At 48.2% G+C, this 21,789-nt stretch overlaps 1 protein-coding gene and 1 pseudogene across 1 annotated transcript; both read right to left on the bottom strand.

The window, feature by feature from the left end:
* Positions 1–647: 647 nt before the first annotated feature.
* On the bottom strand, positions 648–2,135 carry LOC139603956 (olfactory receptor 14J1-like). Its single transcript, XM_071454953.1, has one exon. The coding sequence runs from the start codon at positions 2,133–2,135 to the stop codon at positions 1,167–1,169; it is 969 nt and encodes a 322-aa protein (XP_071311054.1). The 3' UTR covers positions 648–1,166.
* A 10,824-nt stretch (positions 2,136–12,959) lies between these two features.
* LOC139604016 (TOG array regulator of axonemal microtubules protein 2-like) overlaps positions 12,960–21,789 on the bottom strand; it is a 33,162-nt pseudogene continuing 24,332 nt past the window's right edge.

The raw sequence follows: 21,789 nt of genomic DNA, 5'->3' as shown, positions 1-21,789 counted from the left end.
GCTCTGCTGCTCAGCCTGGGACACAGAGGCAGCTGAGGGTGCTCCTGCCCTGACCCCCTCCCACACGGGCTCTGCGAGGCCATGGAGGGGCTCAGAGGTGCCTGCCTTGTTCCAGGGCTGCCAGAGGGGCTCGGGGCTGCCCTGGATCCTCCCGGGGGAGATCCCTGAGGGGCAGAGGAGTCAGTGCCCAGACTCCTTTCCCTGTGCCTGCTGTGTCCCTGGGCTGCAGAGCTCTCCTGGCTCACAGCAGACATTCAGGCCTTGATCTCAGGGTGACCCCACCCTGGCCAGGCCTGTGCCCAGTGAGCTCCACTCCCTGCTGGTCCCTGGCACACTCTGTCCCTGCAGGTCCCCTGTGCTCTCCTGCAGCTCCCAAGGCCCTCCAGACAAACATTCCCCTGCCATCATCCCTGGCACAAGCTGCACACCCCAGGAAGGTTCAGCACAGACCATTCAGCATCTGATGGGCACTGGCCACCAACCAGCAAAACCTGACCCAGACCTGAGTCCCCTGAAGGCCCCAGGGAGACCCTGATCTCATCCCACTGAGCCCTGGGAGAGCAAGGAACACAAGGAGCCTCCTGAGAGTCCTGAGAGTGACTCTGGAGGGGAGCAAAGGCTCCCTGCCCTGCCCTCAGGAGATGCCCTTTGCTGATGGAGCTGCTGTGCTGGAGCCCAGCTGTGTCCCAGCAGTGCCCATGGCCTGTCCCTGCCTGAGGTCACAGCAGGGACACGCAGCAGGACAGGGACCAAGCTGCCAGAGCACTCTGGCCTTGCACCCACAGCAGGGCTGGGGAGGGGAGTGTGGAGCTGGGGGGAGCAGATGTGCAAAGAGGCAGGGCCATTGTCCCTGGCCGTGCTGCTGTGCTGGGAGCCCCTTCCCTCAGCCTCTGCTCACAGGCACTGCCCCTGCAGAGCCAGAGAAGGGCTGAGGAAATGCCTTGGACACACAAGTCAGGGCAGACATTGGTTTTTATTCAAATTCACAGGGATCAAGCCTCCTGAAACTCTTGGTGTTTCAAAAAAAAAGTAGATGTTCATGTAGAAATGCACAGTATAGTATTAAAGCATTTTATAAAAACATTATAACACTGGAAAAATAATAAGAAAAAGTCCCAATGAAAAAATGGACAAATAGGAAAAAATGGCCGAGAGATTGTAAAGAGTTACATTCTGAAGGTTCTGAAGCAGAAAAGAGAGAGTTTATTGTTTCTGAAAGATAAAGTAATCATTTTCCTCAGGGCATCCTTGAGCTCCTGGTTCCTCAGGCTGTAGATGAGGGGGTTCAGGGCTGGAGGCACCACTGAGTACAGAACTGACAGGGCCAGATCCAGGGATGGGGAGGACATGGAGGGGGGCTTCAGGTAGGCAAACATGCCAGTGCTGAGGAACAGGGTGACCACGGCCAGGTGAGGGAGGCAGGTGGAAAAGGCTTTGTGCCGTCCCTGCTCAGAGGGGATCCTCAACACAGCCCTGAAGATCTGCACATAGGAGAAAACAATGAACACAAAACAACCCAAAAAAAGAAAAGCACTAAAAGCAACAAGCCCAAATTCCCTCAGGTATGTGTCTGAGCAGGAGAGCTTGAGGATCTGTGGGATTTCACAGAAGAACTGGCCCAGGGCATTGCCATGGCACAGGGGCAGGGAAAATGTATTGGCCGTGTGCATGAGAGCATTGAGAAAGGCACAGGCCCAGGCAGCTGCTGCCATGTGGGCACAAGCTCTGCTGCCCAGGAGGGTCCCGTAGTGCAGGGGTTTGCAGATGGACACGTAGCGGTCGTAGCACATGATGGTCAGGAGAGAAAACTCTGCTGAGATGAAGATCACAAAGAAAAAGAGCTGAGCAGCACATCCAGTGTAGGAGATGTCCCTGGTGTCCCAGAGGGAATTGTGCATGGCTTTGGGGACAGTGGTGCAGATGGAGCCCAGGTCAGCGAGGGCCAGGTTGAGCAGGAAGAAGAACATGGGCGTGTGCAGGTGGTGGCCGCAGGCTACGGCGCTGATGATGAGGCCGTTGCCCAGGAGGGCAGCCAGGGAGATGCCCAGCAAGAGGCAGAAGTGCAGGAGCTGCAGCTGCCGCGTGTCTGCCAATGCCAGCAGCAGGAAGTGCCTGATGGAGCTGCTGTTGGACATTTGCTGGGGCTGCACATGGGCACCTGTTCATGGAGAAAGGACAATGACAAGTCAGGAGAGGCTGCTTGGAGCCAAACCTGGGCCATTCCCTGTAGACTGTCCCTACATTTGGGACACACCGCCCTTCTACCTGCTGTGGAAAAGCCTTTGGCTGCAATCAGAGCACAATCACACTCCCCGGGTACCCTGGGATAAACCAGACCCTGCCCAGAGCAGAGGGATCCCTGAGTGTCTCACCCTCTCTCAAGGTCTCTGGGCAAGGTCTCAGCACCCCCTTGTGCCAAGGACACTCACGGCTCCCTGGGCAAACCCAGCAGCATTTCCTCAGCTGTGGCAGCTCTGCCCTTCCCTGTGGGACATTCAGGGAACTCCCAGAGGCTCTGGCACAGATCTGCACCCAGGAGGGCAGCTCAGAGCCTGGCAGGGCACAGCAAGGAGATCCCTGGCTGTGCCCATGGTGGGATCTCAGGGAGGGGGCTCAGCTCATTCCCCTTTGCCATGGACTGCTTTGCCCACAGCCCCACGGGTGCCAGGGAAGCTTGGACACCCCATTCCCATGGACAGCCCTGCCTGGCAGGAATGCCAAGGGCAGTTCCTGACTCAGCTGCTGCAGATGCCAGAGCCTCCCTGAGAGCAGCAGATAACAGTGCCAATGTCAGGGCAGGGCAGAAGCAAGAGCAGATGTTGTGGTGCTGTGCCTGAGAGGGCAGGGCAGAGACAGCCGGGCACTCAGGACAGTGTTCCCGTGCCCAGCTGTGCCCGGCACCTCCCACACACCAACAGTGCCCTCCTGCCCCAGCCCTGCTCTCTTCAGCCCCCTCTCCTTCCCTAAGCATCTCCCTGGGCCTGGACATTCCCTCCTGAGAGGAGCCTTGTCCCTGCCAGCGCTCACAGAGCCCATGCCAGCCTGTGTGCCCTGGCTGGGGCCCTACAGAAACCTGCCTGTGTGCAGGGCCCTGGCTGGGGCAGGCTCTGTGTGCAGCTGGGCAAGGGCAGCTCAGGAGAGCCCTGCTGGGCCCTGCAAAGGTGATGCTGCTGCTGTGCAGGGCTGAGGAGTGGCTGAGGGCCCTTTGGGAGGCTCCCAGCAGAGAGACTGACCACGCAAAGTTACAGTTCTGGAATCTCTGTAAATGTTCAAACATTCCTTTGGTGATCCTGTGTGTCCCTTTCAATTTAGAATGTCCTGGGATTCTTGGATTACAATTCCTGTTCTGCTTCTCTTATCCCCCTGCTGTCTATAATCCAAAGAGAAAAAAAACCCTTGCAACAGTGTTAGAACAGTAATGTAAAAACCAGACATTAATTGGAAGCTTCCAGGTGTCCCAATGGGGATGGGGCACACTCGGTCCCTGATTTCAACAATTTATTAAGGTTGATTAATTAGGATATTTAACAGGAACATCCAATAGGAGATTCAGTTGCCCTGGTTACAGGGCCATTGTGTTACACACCCCCTGCTCAACCTGTTGGAATAGGTCCAAAGGCTTCTTTGCCAAAAATTTTTGTTATGACTGCTCACATTCTGGTCAATTAAAAAAATGGTTTTGTAGGTTCTCTTCCTGATAATAAGACAGTATTTCAGGAAGGTATTTAGACAGTGAGCTTATTGTTCTAAAATCTAAGAGAAAGGTTAGGAAATGTACTAGAGTTAATTATTATAATTATATAAGTATGTAATATTAGTTTATTATAGTTAATTAGGAATTTAGTAGTGTTAAGTAAGGATTGTAGATTTATAACTATATAATAGTAAGTTACAGAGCTATGAATATATGAAAAATGTGTAAAATGCAAAAATCTTTTCGTCATCACCCCAACTTTCCCATCCTTCTCCAAGAACGAAATTGAAAACACTCTCAGGAAAGCTCCTGATCTTTACAGCAATCCCAGGCTTACCTTCTTTGGGAAGTGCCCTCCGGAGCTGTGCCCAGGCTGGTCTGGAGCTGGGAGCAGCCCTGCCCCACCCAGCCCCTCTCAGCAGCAGCCCCTGCCCTGCTCAGGGCGGCTCCTTCCCCCCAGATCCTGTCCCCCAGTGCTGGGAGCAGCTGCCAGGGCTGGCTGAGAGCTGTCCCTGGCAGGCAGCAGAGTCCCTGCCCCAGCACAGCGCCCTGGGCTGCAGGACCCTGCTCTGCAGGACAGCCCTGGGCACCCCTGGCTGCAGCCCCGGCTGCTCAGCCCTGCAGCAGAGCCTGGCAACAGGAGCTGCCTTGGGCTGTGCCTGGGCTGGGGCAGCAGGGAAAGCCAGCCCTGCCCTAGGGCCACAGCCCTGCCCTGGAGCAGCCCTGAGAGTCCTCCCGAAAGGTCCTAAAAGCTCTGGGCTGTGCGAGCTCCAGGGGATCCCTGCAGGAACTGCAGCTTCTCTTCCCACAGCCAGGGAATGACTGCATCAAACCTGGGCTGATTTCTGCTCTAGTGAGCCCTGAGTGAGCTCTGCCCTGTGCTCCCAGCCCAGGCTGAGTTTAACCCCTCTGTGGCTCTGTGCTGTGCCCGGGCTGGCTGCAGGCAGTGCCCCAGCCCTGCTGGGCTGTGCACAGGAGCTGCTCCTGCCCAGAGCTGTCTCTCTGCAGCGCTGCCCTTGCCAGGAGCCGCCTCTGTGCCGGGAGCCTCTCTGCAGGTTTTTCAAAGGATTTCAGGTTTTTCTTTTGTCTTGGAGTCTCTGAGAGGTTTGTGCAATCATGGCCTCCAATTATCTGCTGTAATTAATCCCTGGAGAGGCTTTGTCAGTAACAACACTCAGTGGGGCTCATTAATACTTCAAGGTACTTCAGTTTTTTAAGGTACTTGGTGTTTTCCTTTTGACACAGACTCTGTGAGAGGTTCCTGCAATCATGGCCCCAATTATCTGCTTTAATGAGTCCCTGGAGAGCTTTGTACTGACACTCAGTGGGGCTCATTAATGCCTTGAGATACTCAAGGTTTTTAAGGTACTTTGGATTTTTCTTTCCACACCGAGTCTCTGAGAGGTTTTTCAGCCATCCTGGCCTCCAATTCTGTCCTCCAAGGACTCCATGAGGAGCCTGTGTTGGGGATGGACCTCAGTGGGACCCATGCATGCCTTGAGACACTTTGAGGGAAACTTGGATGCTCAATATGAGTGTGTAGCAAGCTTCGTTTATTGAAGAGAGCATCAAACTTTGATGCACAACAAGTAATAAGCTCATACATATTTTGCAAGCTAAGCAATCTATTGGTATACTACAATATCAGCTCTTCCTCATACCTTAGGGATTACATCTTTCTTTTCTCATGTCTCTCTCACTGCTTGTTATTGTACCACACCTATGCTCAAGGACACAGTGTTTTGCAGGTGCAGAGACCCAGATTAGCTGCATCCTCCCGATTCTTGGTCCAGAACGTGGCCCCTGTCACGTAGCCATTCCTAGTTGCTGGGGGCAGGGGACAAGAGGATGTAGATGAGATCTGTAAAACACCCTTTTGCAACTCCATATGGAAGCAATCCTGGGAGTTCTTTTCTCAGGTCAATACCCTGTAATCCCTGCTTTTGTAAAAAGCATTTTAAAAGGTCATACGCCTCTTGTCTCTCCATTATCTTCTAATTTAGTCGTCAGCGCTGTTTCAGCCCTTGCAAGATGGCGGCACTTAGTCGGCCGAGACCCTTCTCTAAGGTCACTCGGGGCACCGGCCGAGACCCTTCTCTAAGGTCGCTCAGGGATGCGGAGCCCACTCTTTTGCCTCCTGTGCTGCATCAGGACCGACACAGAATACTGCACCGGACCATGGCTCGCAGGTTCAAGCCCTCTGTAGGGTCCCTGTTCAGAGGCCATTTGTCGCGGTGAGGGAAACTTGGATGCTCAATAGGAGTGTTTAGCAAGCTTCATTTATTGAAGAGAGCATCAGACTTTTATCCACAACAAGTAATAAGCTCATACATATTCTGCAAGCTAAGCAATCTATTGGTATACTACAATATCAGCTCTTCCTCATACCTTAGGGATTACATCTTTCTTTTCTCATGTCTCTCTCACTGCTTGTTATTGTACCACAGCTATGCTCAAGGACACAGTGTTTTGCAGGTGCAGGGACCCAGATTAGCTGCATCCTCCCGATTCTTGGTCCAGAACGTGGCCCCTGTCACGTAGCCATTCCTCCACACCTTATTCTCTTCCCCTCTGATTTTCCCACACCCTCCCCAGGCCCTGCTCCAGAGTAGTGTTGCCACCCTGCAACACCATGCCACCCTGGTTCCTCCTTTCCAAGATGGTGATGGCCACACCACTTGGAACCTGTTCTCCTGCTCTTCACCTTCTCTTCCTGGCCCTGATCTTGCCTCTGGCTCCACCTCTGGAGGTTGTGACCCCTCCATCACAGGACACGTCTGTTCCAGGGAAGATGGAACCAGAAACCCCACTGCAGAAACCTCCTTTTGTTTACTCCCCCAAAATGGTGATGCCCATAACCCTCCTAGCAGAGCCCCAGACAACTTGCTGCAGTTACACAGCACAAACATCAGGGCTTCCACTCCTTCTCCCGAGAGGATCTCCCACTTCATTGCCTCTGCCGGCACCATAGGGCCCCTCCAAAGCCAGGCCAGTCCATCAAACAGTTTGGGACCTGTGTTTCAGCATTGAGAGCCTCCTTTGAATGCGGCCACTGCCATCCGGACTCCCCAGAGAAACTTTGTGTTTCACCAAATTGTGCCTGTGCCAGTGCCCACCGCCATGGATTGCAGCAGCAGGCACCTCCAGCACGCCATGGCAAACTGCACTCAACAAAGTTTGACACCCAGAGCTCCCAAGCACAGCTGGTGGAGAAGGAGAAATCATCGCCAAGCCTGCTCCAGACAGCAAATTAATGTAACTGTGCAAGTTTTCTGTAGAAACCCTAACACTTCCCTTTTTATTCCCCCTTCCTGGTAAATATATTTTCAGTTGTATTTAGATCATTTTAATTTTAAGCGAGTTCTAGATCATGTTTATATCACAAAAGATATGTTTGTTTGATTAACCTTTTCCAACCCCCCAGTCTTCATTAGAAAGGAGTAGCTTGATTTAATAGTACTAATTTAACTCATGTAAGCTATTAAATACCAGAATTATTATTTCATTTGTTAATGTTAATTTAGTTTTTACAGACTATTATTATCTCTTTTCATTTTAATATATACATAAATGTAAATAGTTCTCAACTAATATTACAAGAAGTTAATATGACACAAACAATCCTAACTCCCATTACTCATGTTAAGTTTTTAAATCTCTTTATTTTAATTAATTGGAAAAATCAAGTTTCCAGAATACACTCTTTATACCCTATTATCCTTTATGGAAGGAACCCTGCAGAAAAACAATATCTCATGATAAATGTGTAAGTCTAATTTGATGCTTGATTTTTCACTGGTTTAAAAAGTTTTTTACAAATGATGAGTTTCATTTTGTGTTTTTATAAATTATGTGTTTTACTTTCGTACTTGATCTTGCAAATGACAATTTTTTGTTAGCAGAAAAATAACATAAGTTTTAATTAGAGTGAAAAGCAAGTGAAAAGAAGGTGTGCGTAAGCTGTTTGATTGTAAGTCAAGAAGTGATAGTATAGAATACTTGAAAGATGTTTAAAGGGAAGAGAAAAAGGGGAAAGAGGAAAAAAGGAAAAAGAGAAAGTAAGAGAGTGAGCAAAAAAGAGAAGGACTAATTTACTAAGAATAAGGGTATTAAGTTGAGAGCAAAGAAATGAAAGAAAAGGCTTAAGTGTTACTTTAATTATTACATTAAACTTACTTTCTTACCTATACCTTTTAATCTTCTTGTGTGTACCCCCTTCATGTTTAGTCTTTCCATTAAGATTGTTTATTGTCTCAAGTTTAGCTAAAATTATCAGTTTTATAATTGTTATTGTCATGTTAATAGTGTTTTACTGTTCATTATTATGTCCCTGGGAATCCCTTTATGAGTTGTCATAATCTATCTATAAGTTACCTCATAAGTATTAACTAATTTAAGGGCTATAACTTTAATTTTTCCCCTGTTTCTAAAAGAAAGAAAAAGGGGGAGGTATGGGGTTCCCCCGCCCCAGGAGGTGGGGATTCTACCCAGACAGAGAGCATCAGGCGAGGGGTGTGATTTAAAGAAGATTCCACCCCTCCATCCTGTGGGCTGTGACCCCGGAAGCCCAGGAAGAAACACTCCACTCCATTTTGTCAAATAAGGAATGGCCCCAGAATGTTCTTCTTTTCCTGTACTCCCATTAGTGTAAATTCTACTGCAATGTCCCTGCCTTAGTTTTTTCTATTGATTTTTTTTCCTTAGTTTTTTCCTTGATCCACCCCTTTGCAGTCCCCTGCTCCTCCTGCTATTGGACCCCAACCCTAAACACCACCCCTACCCTTTCATGTAAAATCCATGACCCTCCGCCCCTTGTTTCTTGTCTTGGTCCCTGGCACAATAAAGGATCCTGGGTTTTGCTAAACCCAGACCGGTCCTGTTGCCTTCCTGTTCCTGTTGGTCACCAGTGGCTGCCTGAGGTCTAGACTCTGGGGCCTGGGGGAGTTGTTACACCACAGGCCCCTGGACCCGAATGCCAGCCCTTTGCCATGGGAAACCAAACTCACCACTCCAGTTTCCTGATGTCAGTTTGCAGGAGGCGCTTGGCACTGCCAGGGCAGCCCGAGTTGGAGGTGGTGGCAGGTTGGATCTGGGAGACATCTTGAGCTGTTCGGGATTTCAGGAGGCGGCAGCCCAACTGGGGCCACAGGCCCCTGGGCTGAACGCAGGCCTTTCTCCATTGGAAACAAAACTCACCACCCCAGTTTCCTGATGTCATTTTGCAGAAGGAGCTTGGCACTGCAAGGGCAGCCCAAATTGGAGGTGCTGGCAGCTTGGGTCTGGGAGATGCTGTGCGCCATTCGGAATTTCAGGAGGCGGCAGCGCAGTTGGGGCCATGGGCCCCTGGACACGAATGCCAACCCTTTTCATGGGAATCAAAACTCACCACTCCAGTTTCCTGATGTCAGTTTGCAGGAGGCGCTTGGCACTGCCAGGGCAGCCTGAGTTGGAGGTGGTGGCAGGTTGCCTCTGGGAGACACCCTGCGCTGTTCGGGATTTCAGGAGGCAGCACCCACTCGGGGTCACAGGCCCCTGGACATGAACACTGGTGGAGGAAAGATCCAATGTTAAAAGCATCACCCAGGCAATGCTCTTTTGACAAGTTCTGCCCTGAGCTTTCCTTAAGAAGATCTGAAACGTTCAATGTCACCAGCAAAGGCTCCTGCAATGGCTGCTGGCCAGCAGAGCAGGGCTGTCAGCTGTGAAACAAGTGCTGCCACAAGCAGCAGCTCCCCCAGGGCAGCAAATCAAGAGCTGGGAAGGAGCTGATCTGACAGCCAAACCTCCTTAGCTCCTTCTGAAAGAGCAGGAACAGTTCCTCATTCCAATGTGGTGGAATGCTGGCCACCACAGCTCCAGGTGAGGACTGGACACAAGTTTGCTCCCACTGAGTGCTGTGATGGTTTCTGCAGGAGCTCTGGGCCCCTGTGCTTGCCAGGCACAATGAGGAGAGAAGGAGCCGAGTGCACTGATGTGGAAAAAGGATATGTAAAAAGTTTTTAGAGCCTAATAGAAGGCCCACACGGTATGAATCTGTATATAAATCTTGAGACAAGAAATGCTGACTTAAAAATGCCATGGAATAGGACAGATATTGTTGAGAGAGAAATGGAGCTAGAAAAAAATTTCGAAAGATGGCCTTGCAAATAAGACTTTGGAAAAATAAAGCTATGAAAGATGCATTGTAGTGGGACCCACAAGGGGTAGTTTGAAATAATTGGCTTTAAGGCATCTACAACATGGCGTGGAAAAAAACAGATAGACCAAGAAACACTTAAAAGGTATTATAATTAGGAAATAGTCAGCTTCTGATTGTGATGGTGTGAATTATAAGATCTGTATTGTCTCACCCTTCTCATGAGACTGAAAATGGAATACAAGTTTTTAAAACACCTCTCAGTTGTCCCATTTCTAGGTCCTGAAAAGAGTATTATCCAACACACTGACACACCTTTGCCTCGAGCATAACCCAGCCTGCACCAAACACACTGAAAGTTTTCCCCTTTGGCCCGTGTCTTGAAACATCAGGTCTGCTGTTTGACAGCTCAGGTTGGTTTGGTGTCAAGGAGTTTCCCTCAGAAATACTGGGTTTGTCTTCCTCTGTGCCTTTCCCTCAGCAGCCTTGGGGATGCTCCTATGTGAAGCCATCTGTCTCACACAGTTTGAAACAATTTAAAACAGGACATTGTGCAATAAGTCATCTCCTCTATAGTGTTCCAACAATCCCTTTCCAGCAATAGGAAGTTATTACTAATAGATGAAAGTGGAAAAACCCCAACAGTTTATTAACAAACAGAATCCCCCCATGACACGCGTTCCAAGAAGGCACCAGGTTCTCTCTCGGGAAGAACAGGAGCTGTCACGGAGCAGTTCCAGCAGCTGATGGAAGCTCGGTGGCTCGTCCGGCGTCGGCTTTCTCCCATGGCAGAGCTCCCTGGAACGGTCAGGGCAGGGGAAGCAGCTGGGCTGGAGCCCCTCGCTGTCTTTCCTCCCTGGCATGGCTCAGCTCACAGACTCTCGGGCTGGGAGCGGGGCCGCTCCGCTTCTGCCGGCACCATGTCCCTGGGCTTGGACAAACAGTTTTCTGCCAGGAGAGCCCTGCACACTGCTCCACTGATCCCTCATAAAGGCCCAAACCAACTCCAAACACTGTCTGCAGCAGCTTTTCACAAAGGGCTGCAGAAATCCAGGACAGCTGCAAGTGAGTGTCGGAAGGCTCTTGTCTTGCTCCTGACAGCAGAATTCTTGATGATCTTATGCAATTTAATTCAGATGTAACATGAGAGCTGGGGTTTTTTTGTTAAAATATTTCATGATGAGTAACAAGCCTTGGGAGCATGAGGTACAGGACTGACATGCGAAAGCATGAGCATATCCTCCAAAGTGGCCAGTTTAATTGTTCATTTTATTATTCTTGTATTTACTCCACACTAATAAGGAAAACCAAGCTTTGCTTGGAGGCAAAACAGGCATGGGATACACTACGGTCCCTCGCAGGCTCACCAGGGCTGGCAGTGACAAAGCAGGCAGTCTGCTTCATTGTGAACCACTACAGAGCCACATCCCAATCTGGTTTAAGTAGCGTGGTATTATTAAGAGCTCCTTTTCTGCATGAGATACACAAAGGAGATCCCAAAGGATTTTCATGCAAGCATGCAGTAAAGAACTGGTCCTGCTATCCTAATGAAGGATGGCTTTGGCAATTACACTCTTCCCATTCATCTTTTGATGCAGACACTTCAGGTTTTCCCCCACACCCCTGCAGGGCTGGCAGTCACTGTTTCCCATTTCCTGTTCTTCCCTAGAGATGGTGCAGTGGCTGCTTTGAAACAAAAAGCCCTGAGATCTGGACAGCTCGAAGGAGCATGAAATGCTAATTAAGTGCTCATATTGGTAATACCCAGGTCTGCACTTCCCAGTCCTCTGAAGCAGCAGCAGGAGGACCATGCATCATTCCTCTTGGTGGATGTTCATGTTTCTGATGTGCAAGAGCAATGGCTTTGAGGAGGGACAAAAATGCCCCTATTCAAGCAGTGGGTGTGCAAGGAAATGTGAAGTTTCACAGCGTTTTCTAGGATATTTCAGAAAGATCTAAGAGAATATTGTGGCATGGAGTAGGTCCCTAATTTTGTCTCCAGAGAAATCCCCAAAGGGCACATTCACTCTGCTGCTGATGGCAACCCCATAAGCTCATGGACCCGTTTTCCCTGCAATGTGCCACCCTGCCTGGGCTTTATTAGGCCAGGACTAGACCCAGAGCTAAGCAAACACATGCAGCCAGGTGACATTGTGTGACATCAGAAGCTGGCAACCAAGAGTACAGTTTGCACTGGGGCCAGAAGTGTTTTTCCCTAAGACAAAGCAAATTGAAATGTGAAATTTAATACTTCAAATGATTATGAAAGGAAACTGCAGAATAATCTCTGGAAGGGCAGCATTGTCAATGATCATGCAGTCCACCAAGAGCTGGAGCTGAATCCAGAATTGCTTCTTCCAGCTGTGCAGGAATTCATTACACTGGCAAGCACTGGTCCATGGGAACAAATGATCCCCTAGCTCTGGGCTGAATGGCACCCAGGCTGCAGTACAGATTGGAGGAACCCTTGTCACTTGTTATTGGCCTTCCAGTGCACTCATCCTTCTGCAAACAAGGTGCAAACAACACAGCTGGACTGCTGTCCCAGGTAAATATACATACAGGTGACTTTTCCCTGTGAGCCAGATCTGTGGGAGGTTGCAAAGGAGCAAAGCTTTGGGATTTGGGCACATTCTCTTTGTTTCTTTGCTCAGGCCTTTGGTGAGCACAGAACACACCTAGGTAGAAAACCTTTGACTAGACAGGATCTTTTGGATCCATTGTCCCCCAAACAGGTCAATGGTGGCCCCGTTGTAATGCCAAGTAACAAAGAGCAGCACAAATGACACAAAGAAAACATGGCCAAAGAGGAAGAGGAGAGGCCCGAGGAGGAAAGGATGTGGTGAGACATTGACACATTGAGTGAGCTGCACTCCCATAATCTCTAGGCTAGCAGGTCCTGGTCTCACATTCTCCTCTTGGTTTATTTAAGTTTTATTTGTTTATTTACTTTTTTCATCATCAAAAATATATATAGTTAAAAATACATCATCATCAAAACTATATATAGTTTAAAATACGTCAAAAATTCTAAAGATACAATCAAAACACATTAATTCAAAACTACATCTAAAGATCAGAACATATGTACAGCTGTAACTATGAAGCCTAAGGCATCAATCCTATTCTTCAAAGACTCTTCATGCAGGCAGCAGCTTCTTCCTGAGCTTGGAGGAAAGAGAGCTCTTCTGGACGGGAGGCGAGGACTTTGTGGGTGAGGGAACATCGGAAGTGTCCAGAGAAAACTTCTCGGTAAGACTGTAACCAGCCAGATCTGCAAAATGGAGACACAAAGTTTAACAGCGGCCACCATGCAAAACTAAAGCATCTGAAGCTCCATATTTCATGGGACACATTTCCTGCAAACTTCTAAACAGCTGCACAGGGAAACATGCTCCTGCTGGCAGACACTTGAGGCAGGCAGGGCAAAACCCTGAGCCACTTGCCCAGAGCTAGCACAGGCACAGCCTGGCCTCTGGGCTGCCCTGGGACAGCAGGGAGCCCAGAGCCCTGTGCTCTCCAGGAATGGCTCAGCTGCACCTGCACCCTCCTGCTCCTCTGCCTGCCCCACAGCTCAGCAGCCCTGCAGCTCCAGGGGCACTGGCAGCAGCACAGCTCCTTGCAGGGGCACATGCAGGGCACAGCTGTTCCCTGGCAATGTGCACAGCCTCTCTGGGCTGCCACAAGACCCTTCCTCCCAACAGAGAGTGGCCCAGCTCCCCCCTCCCCTCTGTGTGAGGCTGAGCCATGATTCCCTTCACCTTGTCCTCCACCTGGAGCTGCTTCAGGCCCCCCATGCCATGACTAGGAAGGGCAATGGAGAGAGCAGGGGCAGATGCAAACCCTTCCTTTGGATTTCATCTTTTTTGGCACAGCTAAAAAGGCAAATCCGGAGGTGTCCAACTCAGCGCTTCCTCAGCCTTCTGGAGAACATCTCGCCCTCACCAGCCCAGCATTTTGGAGAGGTTTTCCCGCACGTGTGCAGGCTTGCTGGCAGCACATTTCTTCAGCTGGGTGCCCATCACCTTGTAGAGGGCAGAGGCGAGCTTGGTGGCCACGGTGCGGACACTGGCGCTCCGCACGGGCAGCGCCTTGTTCTCCAGGAAGGACCAGAGCACGGGCAGGGCGTCGCGCTGGACGACTGCAGGGCTCCGGGCATGGACCCACTGCACAAGCACTGCCGGGACAGAGACACAGCTCCTTAGCCACAACCTCAATGCAAACAAGGATCTACCTCTGCTTTTGCTTCTGGCAAGCCTCTCTGGCCAAGATCAGCAAAATGGCACACAGAGCCCCTTGATCCAGAAACGGGCAAAGCAGCTGATCATCCTGGAAACAGAGCCACCAACCCCTCAGGACTAATTGCTCCAACCAGAGCCTTGTCCCTGTGGCAGACTTTGCACATTTATTAAATTATTTCACAATCTCTTTCTGCATGAACAATGAATGAAACGTCCAACTGCCTTTTATTTCCAGTAGGAACTTGTCTAAACCCACACTGAAGATTTGGAAATGCACCATAGAGAGGAAATGGAGAGATTTCTAATAAAGGGATGATTCCATTTTTGTAACTTTGATGTCAAGTTCCAAATGTCTAATCTGGCTCTTCCCTGTGCTCAGTGGCACACAGCAAAGGGCAGGATTAGAACACACCTCAAAACTCCAGCCCAGCAGAGATGGCTGCTCCTTGACAGCTGGATTGGAAACATCAGTGACCAGCTGGTGTCTTTGGCAGAATGCTTTTGGGGCTTCCAAGAAACAGCTGTTTCAAACCTCAGGGTGTCTTAGAGAATTACCCAGATCCCATTGCTGTGGCATTTGAGTATCTCCACATTTTATTGCCACTTTCCCCTCCCAATGTTAATGGCGTTTTTTCTTTTAATGTCCACTGAAATAGGGGCATAGAGAAAGAAAAATGCTACACAGGGGACTGAAATGCAACCAAAACACGAGTGTTTTCTCATATTGTCTCTGAAATGTGCTCTCTGCCCATTTTTTGAACTGAACTATATCAAACACAGACAAAAATTTACTACCAACAGGCTTCTTGCATGGCAGATTTGGCTGAGAGACCAAAACCTGAATGGCTCTGGAGACCATTCTTATTTTCTGATCAGACAAAATGTTATCTAGCAGCCATTTAATATTCTGTGGTGGAAGAGACTTCATTTTCTCAATGCTGTTAATCCACCACCAGTCATCAACATTGAAAGAGTTCCTGCAAGTACCCAAAACCAATTTTGCTAAGCAGGAAAGGTTTATGGTACCCTTTATGGTACCCATTTTAAAATGGGAATTAATTTGAGTTTAAATGCAGTTAAAGACATCGGTGACTACTGAACGTGAGGAACAGCTGTCTGTTCCTACTAAATCTCAGAGACAACATCTGCTCTTTCTAAAGTACTCCTAATTTATGGTTAATTCCTTTATTTGAAAAAGAGATCAAAAGAACTGCTAAACTAAATTCCCTATTGCTGGAGATCTACTTTATTCAAATGCTCTTTAAAGGGCCTTTGACATTCCCAGTCACTGAACATGCCCTTTTGAGATTCCTAATGGAGACACAAAGTGTATTAAACCTTGCATTCAATGATGTTGGCATAATTAGCAGTGGATTTAGCCCCAGGTAAAGCAAGGTGATCAATTCTCCTCTCTACTATATATTGAGATTATCCTTTTTCCATTCCTTGGCTCTTGCTGACATAGCAAGCTCCTCTGAGGAATCAATTATCAGCTGCATTTGTAGCATTTTGGACAGCGCTGGCACAGGCAGACACTGTTTGCACACCCTGAAAGGCTCAGTCCAAGGCCACTTTGACAGCACAGGCAGGGAGCCTCAGCACTCTGCTTCTGTCCCTGTGCCCCAGAGGCTGCCTTGCACTGAACCCCTGCCTCTGATGCCTCTGTTGAGTTTTGACCTGAGCTGTGACCCCCAGGCTCTGCACGGTTCAGCCTCAAAACTTTCCAAGAGAAAAACAAGAATTTTGTGAGGACAGAACAAACTGATGCCCTGAAACAGCATTTGCCACCATTTCCCCTCAAAGATCACAAATGTCCCTGAGCTTCCCAGAGAGGAGCCAGCTGGGGTATTTTCAGCCCCTCCCTTTGCTGGAGGTGGTTCTGAGATGCCCCAGTGAGAGCTCAGCCCCCAGGCGGAGCGCTGCCCCCATCTCAGATGCTGCCCAGCTCTGCAGCAGCCAGGGAAATTCTGCCAAATCCACCTGCCTGGGCTATTGGGCAGCAGGGACAACAAGCTCAGCACCTCCTGATGTGGAGGAACTGCTCTGCTGTCTGTTCACAGGCATTCCCTGTAAATACTCCCTGGGCAGAGCTCTTGGCTTAGAAGGGGAGGCCATACCTGTGATACACTCGGTGACATCCAGCAGAGCTTGGCCACTCAGGTGATTCCATTGGTAGCTGAACTCTTTCAGCAGTGACACATGATCTACAAGGGAAACACATGGTTCTGCTCACTTTTCTCAGGTCATAGGAGAAAGGACAGTGAGGAGGGAAAGGGCAGGGCCAACCCCATTTTATAAAATAAAGTACATTTCTGTGGATTTTTGAATCCTTTTCTTCTTTCCTTCCAGCCTGCTTGGCAGGGTTTAAAATTCCAAAAGAAAAGCTCTCCTTTCACATTTGTAAATCCAAACTTGTCTGCTGTAGCAGGAGCTATGTTAAAACATTTCACATCAGGGACCTCAAGAGTTCAGTCACATGGAAGCAGTGAAAAGGTTTTGCATCCCAGAGCAAAAAGGAAGAAGCCCATACTTGGGTCACAGAAAGGCACTGAGTCAGGCAGTTCCTGAGTTTACAGAGCAGCTGGGGAGGAGAAAGTGGAAACTCCTCTTGAAGACCTGCCTCTTCAACACTCCTTTTTTCAGGCATATTTCCCCAGTGAGCATTCTCAGAGCTGACATAAATCTGTGTGGCAGAGGAATTTAGAGCAGCCCTTGCCTATGTAGTTAATTGCTGTGGCCATCTTGCCCCATGCAAAACAACATGTGGAACAAGGCATCATTGACAGCTGGGTTTATACCTGTTTGTTCTAATGAAATGAACTTGGTGAATCATAAGTTCCCCTTTGAACATGGAAGACAAAGAAGAAAAGTGGAAAATAGGCAGCTGATGCCTCTAATGTAGAGCCTCCCAGGTGGCTGCTCTGCAGAAGCTTTGATGGGCCAGTGTCCCTTCATGCCAACAGCAAAGCTGTTCATTTGGGAAGTCAGACAGGGCCCAAGCACACTCCAAACCCCCTTTGCCTCTGAACTGTAGCAAAGCTGTAGCCCAGGACTTGCTCTTCAGACAAGCGGCACAGAGCCAAGGGAGCCTGGGACTGTTGGGAAATGCTGCTGCACATTCCAGCCTGTTGGGGATGGTGCATAAGGACTGCAGCTGCACAGCTTCTGGTGGGTGTCAGCTGGAGTGTTCCACAGACAAGAGCAGCTGTCAAGGCACTCAGCGCTCTCTTGTGCAGGAGAGACAGAGATGCAGTTGAGGAGAGTCCCTGCCAGGGCTCAGCCTTACCCAAATGAGCAATGGATTCTTCCAGTACTTTCACAGCTGCAGCACGAACCCTGGGATCCTTTGAGTTCAGGTTCTTTGTTATTCCTTCCACCAAACCAATGATCACTGGGTTCAAGGCATCTTTCAGGACTCCTGTGATTTCAGCCAGCACATCCAGCGCCCTCTGCTTCACTTTCTGTGGCTGTCAGATATTCTCAGGATAAAATAATCAAAAATCTGTGAAGAGAACAAGCAACATGAAAGCTGGATTCAAATGTCCTTGTTTGAAGAGTGGCTGTAGCAGTCAGCAATGTCAAAGATGAAAGTGATCCTTTCTGTCAGGTCAGCACTCGCTTGCACAATTTCACTGTTTTCCTGTGGGCCACTCACTGGAATAGTGGCGCAACCTCATGCTGGTTGAAAGATTTTCTTCTGTTTTTAAGAGGTTGGGGACAGAGTAGCCCCTATGGTATTTCTCTCCATCTATAAATCATTAAATCAATTCCATTTATTAATGCTAAAGAGTACCTTTGCTTTGAATGGAAGCAGATGTTTACAATGCCTGGTTTTCTATACAGTTGCCTCAAGTACTGAGGGCAGTTATGATTTTGCCAAAACCATGGCTGGAGAAGATCTAAGTTTTATTTTGTTTGTCTCAGAGCCAGTATCTGGAGAAGTGCAGGGCTCTGATCAACTCTTCCAGGATCCAGACCATTTCTCTAAGTAACAGGTGGACTTCTGAAATGGAATGTGCTGTACAGCTTTCATTAGAGCAGGTTCAGTCCCTTGACAGCCACATTATCAGGCACCTTTTCCTGGAAAAAGGGAAAAAGCAGCTACTGGGAGGAGAAGGCAGAGATGAGTCCTTAGCTGTTTCCATCCTTTTCCAAAGAGAAAAAAAGACCCCCCAAGAAGGGTGAGCACTGTCTTTACCAAGAGGAATAGGAACAAGGATGGAAATGAGAAGCCAGAGTTGTGCCTGTGTAAGACAAGATGGAGTATATAGAAGTGTTGTTTTTGAAAAACCAAATGGGTTTAAACCAACTCAGCCTGATACTTCTCTTCCCTATGCAAACCCATTTTTGGTCTAGAGAACAATTGCCATGCTTTCAGGGGCTGGATTTCCTTCACTTAACCCAACTGGGAATAGGAGACAGCAGCAGTTACACCAGCAGAAAATTCTGCCATCATCTGATGAACAGCATCAATAGGCACCTGCCGGACAAATACAACTGGACTGAAATAACACTTCCTGAAGCCTGGACCTGAATTACATTTGTCTGGGTAAGAGGGACCAGCGTGTCCCAAACAGCCAGGATGGAGTGCCAAGACACACTGAATTAACTTTGCTGCTACAGGCTTAGGAAAGGAGCTAAAGGAAAGGAGCAGTGAAGATACCCTACGTACTTGGACAATGTTGGTGGAGATGAGCTGGGGGCTGGTTTTGCACAGGTCTTGGAGGAGTTCCACTCCTTCCATCCTTGTCTGAAACCCCTTGGCTTCCAGGAGATGGTAAAGCTTCTGCAGCAGCTCCGTTTCTTCCACAGCTGGAGGTGACGTGACCTGGGCTTTTGCACAGTGTAGGAGGTGTCCATCAGAGGGAGATTTCACCCTGGAAAATAAAACCAAATGAGGACCTGTTGGTGATAATTATCATAGCATGGCATCCCTGTCAAGGAAATAATTAGCATTGACTCCATGATTCCAGAAAGCTGAGGCTGATCAATCACTTTATTACACTATACTATACTATACTATACTATACTATACTATACTATACTATACTATACTATACTATACAGAAACTCATCACCCTTACAGACAGTCAGACACAGACAGACCAGATTGGTCAATTGAATCCAAAACACCATCACCAGTAGCCAATTAAGAAATTACCCTTTAGTAAACAAATCTCTATAACACATTCCACATGTTCACAACAACAGGCACAGCAAGGGCAGATAAGAATTGTTTCTGATTCTTTTCTCTGATCTTCTCACAGCCTTCCCCAGAACAATGCCTGGGAAAGTTGTGCCTGCTGCTCTCTATGGAGAGAGCTGCAGCCACAGACAATACCTTCAGTTAATTGTGAGCAAAACATCTTGAGCAGCTTTCCTATTATGTGATTTCAAGCTGGAAAGTCATGAGGGTCTGAAGAACAATGTGGACCTCATGACAATGATTACCGGAGACAATCTGCAAGTAACATTCTTGCTGGAGCTCACTGAGGAAAACCAAGGATGAGATGCATCTGATCTATCTTCAGATGGCTGCCAGGGCACACAGGTCACATTGCTTTGTGGAGAAAGAGAGACACTGCTTCCAAGTCTAAATGCTTCCTCATAAGGGACATGTGTGTCTTAGAATAAGGAAACTCATCACTCTGGAGAAGTGTCTCTACACCAGGCATGACAATCTGGAAAAGTAGCTCAGATGCATCTGAACAGATAAACAGGGCTATATTTGAAGGATTCAGAAAATCAGTAAGAGAGATAAAAACGGAAGCCAGACATCCCAGAACTACACTCCACTCACATTTCATTTGCTTCCCTAGAGCCTAGATGCACAGGTTAACAAACCCACTGGGAACAATTCTCCTGGATCAACCTGTCTCTTCCATGAGCACGGGAAGATGCTAGCTGTGCTACTGAGGCATGTGGTCACTTTCCTGCCACTGCTGAGCAGGACAGAGCTAAATTCTGTTATCAGAGGAGAAGAGGTACAAGCAGCTCTGCAACTGCCATGAAGAGACAGCAAGGAGCAATTCCTGTCTTAAATGCTGATTGCAGCACAGGGGGAAATAAACCAAACATGCTGTCCATCAAGCAAATTACATGAAGGACAGGAATATCAAGACAAAAAGTCCACATTGAGACACCTGTTGACTGAAGTTGTTCAGGAATTGCCTTGCTCCTTACTACTCAAACTTGATACTGTTTGAGTGTAAGAAAACCATGATTCAGCCAGGCCAAACCACATGGATGAGAACTGCATCTTTGTGGAATGGCATCTTGCTTCCAGACTGAGATTTCTCATCAAAACACCCATTTGAAAGACTCCACTCAGATGAAAACAAAGCCCTGTTTGAATTTACTTGTCCCAAGTCAGGCAGCAGAAACTTGGCCCTCTCCCAGCCTCCACAACACTGCCCTTGCCACTGCACTGCATTGTCTGAGCTGCAACCAATGGGTGTCTTTTTGTCTCTCCATTTTTGTGGAAACCCCTCCAGAGAAGTTGTGTTCAGCACAATGCAGAAGTAGATATTTTTTTATCCTAGAGCATTTGTAGGGAAAGGAAACAATCTGTGGCACTGGTCATCTCTGCCAGAAAGTTTTTCCTGAGGAAGAGACATGTAAAGCTTGTCATGTGCTTTGTCTCATCTAACAAAAGTGCTCAGTACCGTTTGCTAGAAGACAACGTGGCCTGGGGCTTCTTTGAGCCACCGTTCCTCTCCTTCACCGGCTCCTTGACAGATGGGCCTTCAGCCTTCTGGTTTGCCATCCCCTACAAAGACATAGAGAAACCCCATCAGTCTTTGGAGTATAAAATTGGAAATTCCCTGTTGAAAACACAAGTTAGAACCAGGATCACTGCTACCAAGGCTTAGGGAAACATTTCCTAACTTACAGATGGAAACAGACCAGAGATTCAGTGATGCCAACTCTTTGTTTTCAGTAGCCCAAGGCAGGTTATGGGTGCTACCAGACTGAGCAGCAATATAAAATCCCAAATTCCTTAGTCTTGAGCATAAATGGGAATAATGCAAACTGGCAGGCAATGAGTGTTGGTGAAGGAAGCAGCAGAACAAACTGGACTCTTTGGGGGTTGGCCCATTGTGTTGGAAGTCGATTTGGTTCAACAGTCACTCTCCCTGTGCCTGCACAAAGGCAGGCTCCCTTCTATAATGTCGATAGAAAAATAAAATCCCCCCCCCCCCCCCCCCCCCCAAGCAAACAAAAGATTTTCCACTGGATGCTGCTGAATTCACCAAGCTTCTTCCAGCTCCACAGGGCTTGACAGCAGGGCAGCATTCCCAAAAGACAGACAGTAATTGAAGTAACTAGGATTGACTTGGACATCTTTTGTGTATTTGCAAATTTTCTTCGTACTACTATTTCCAGTGTCCTTTGCAAAGACTCTGTTATGTTCAGAAGCACAATTCTCACTTAATTCATTTACAGGGGCAGAGTAGGGAGAGCATGGTGGAGGCTTACGCTTAAATGTAAACCCATTTTCTCCTCTTCCCCTTTCCTCTTTGTGACTGATATTGAAAATATTCAAAACCCCACTTTTTCCCTAATAATATCAATTCCTTTGTCATCTGCAGATGAACAGGCTGAGGATTAACAGCTCATTCCCAGCAGCAAAATGATTCAGCAGAAGAGGAATGAGCTAAAGACAGATTGGGTATGTTTGATCTCATATTAGCAGTGGCAATACTTGCACAAAGGAG

The sequence above is a fragment of the Agelaius tricolor genome, unplaced genomic scaffold (assembly GCF_023055355.1).
Source record: "Agelaius tricolor isolate 1412-34295 unplaced genomic scaffold, bAgeTri1.0.p SCAF_43, whole genome shotgun sequence".
In the NCBI taxonomy this organism is placed as follows: domain Eukaryota; kingdom Metazoa; phylum Chordata; class Aves; order Passeriformes; family Icteridae; genus Agelaius; species Agelaius tricolor.
This window is presented reverse-complemented; position numbering and strand designations above follow the sequence as displayed.

Bases quoted from the DNA above. Each gene is read 5' to 3' on its own strand.
- LOC139603956 (XM_071454953.1), bottom strand. From the start codon at position 2,135: ATGTCCAACAGCAGCTCCATCAGGCACTTCCTGCTGCTGGCATTGGCA.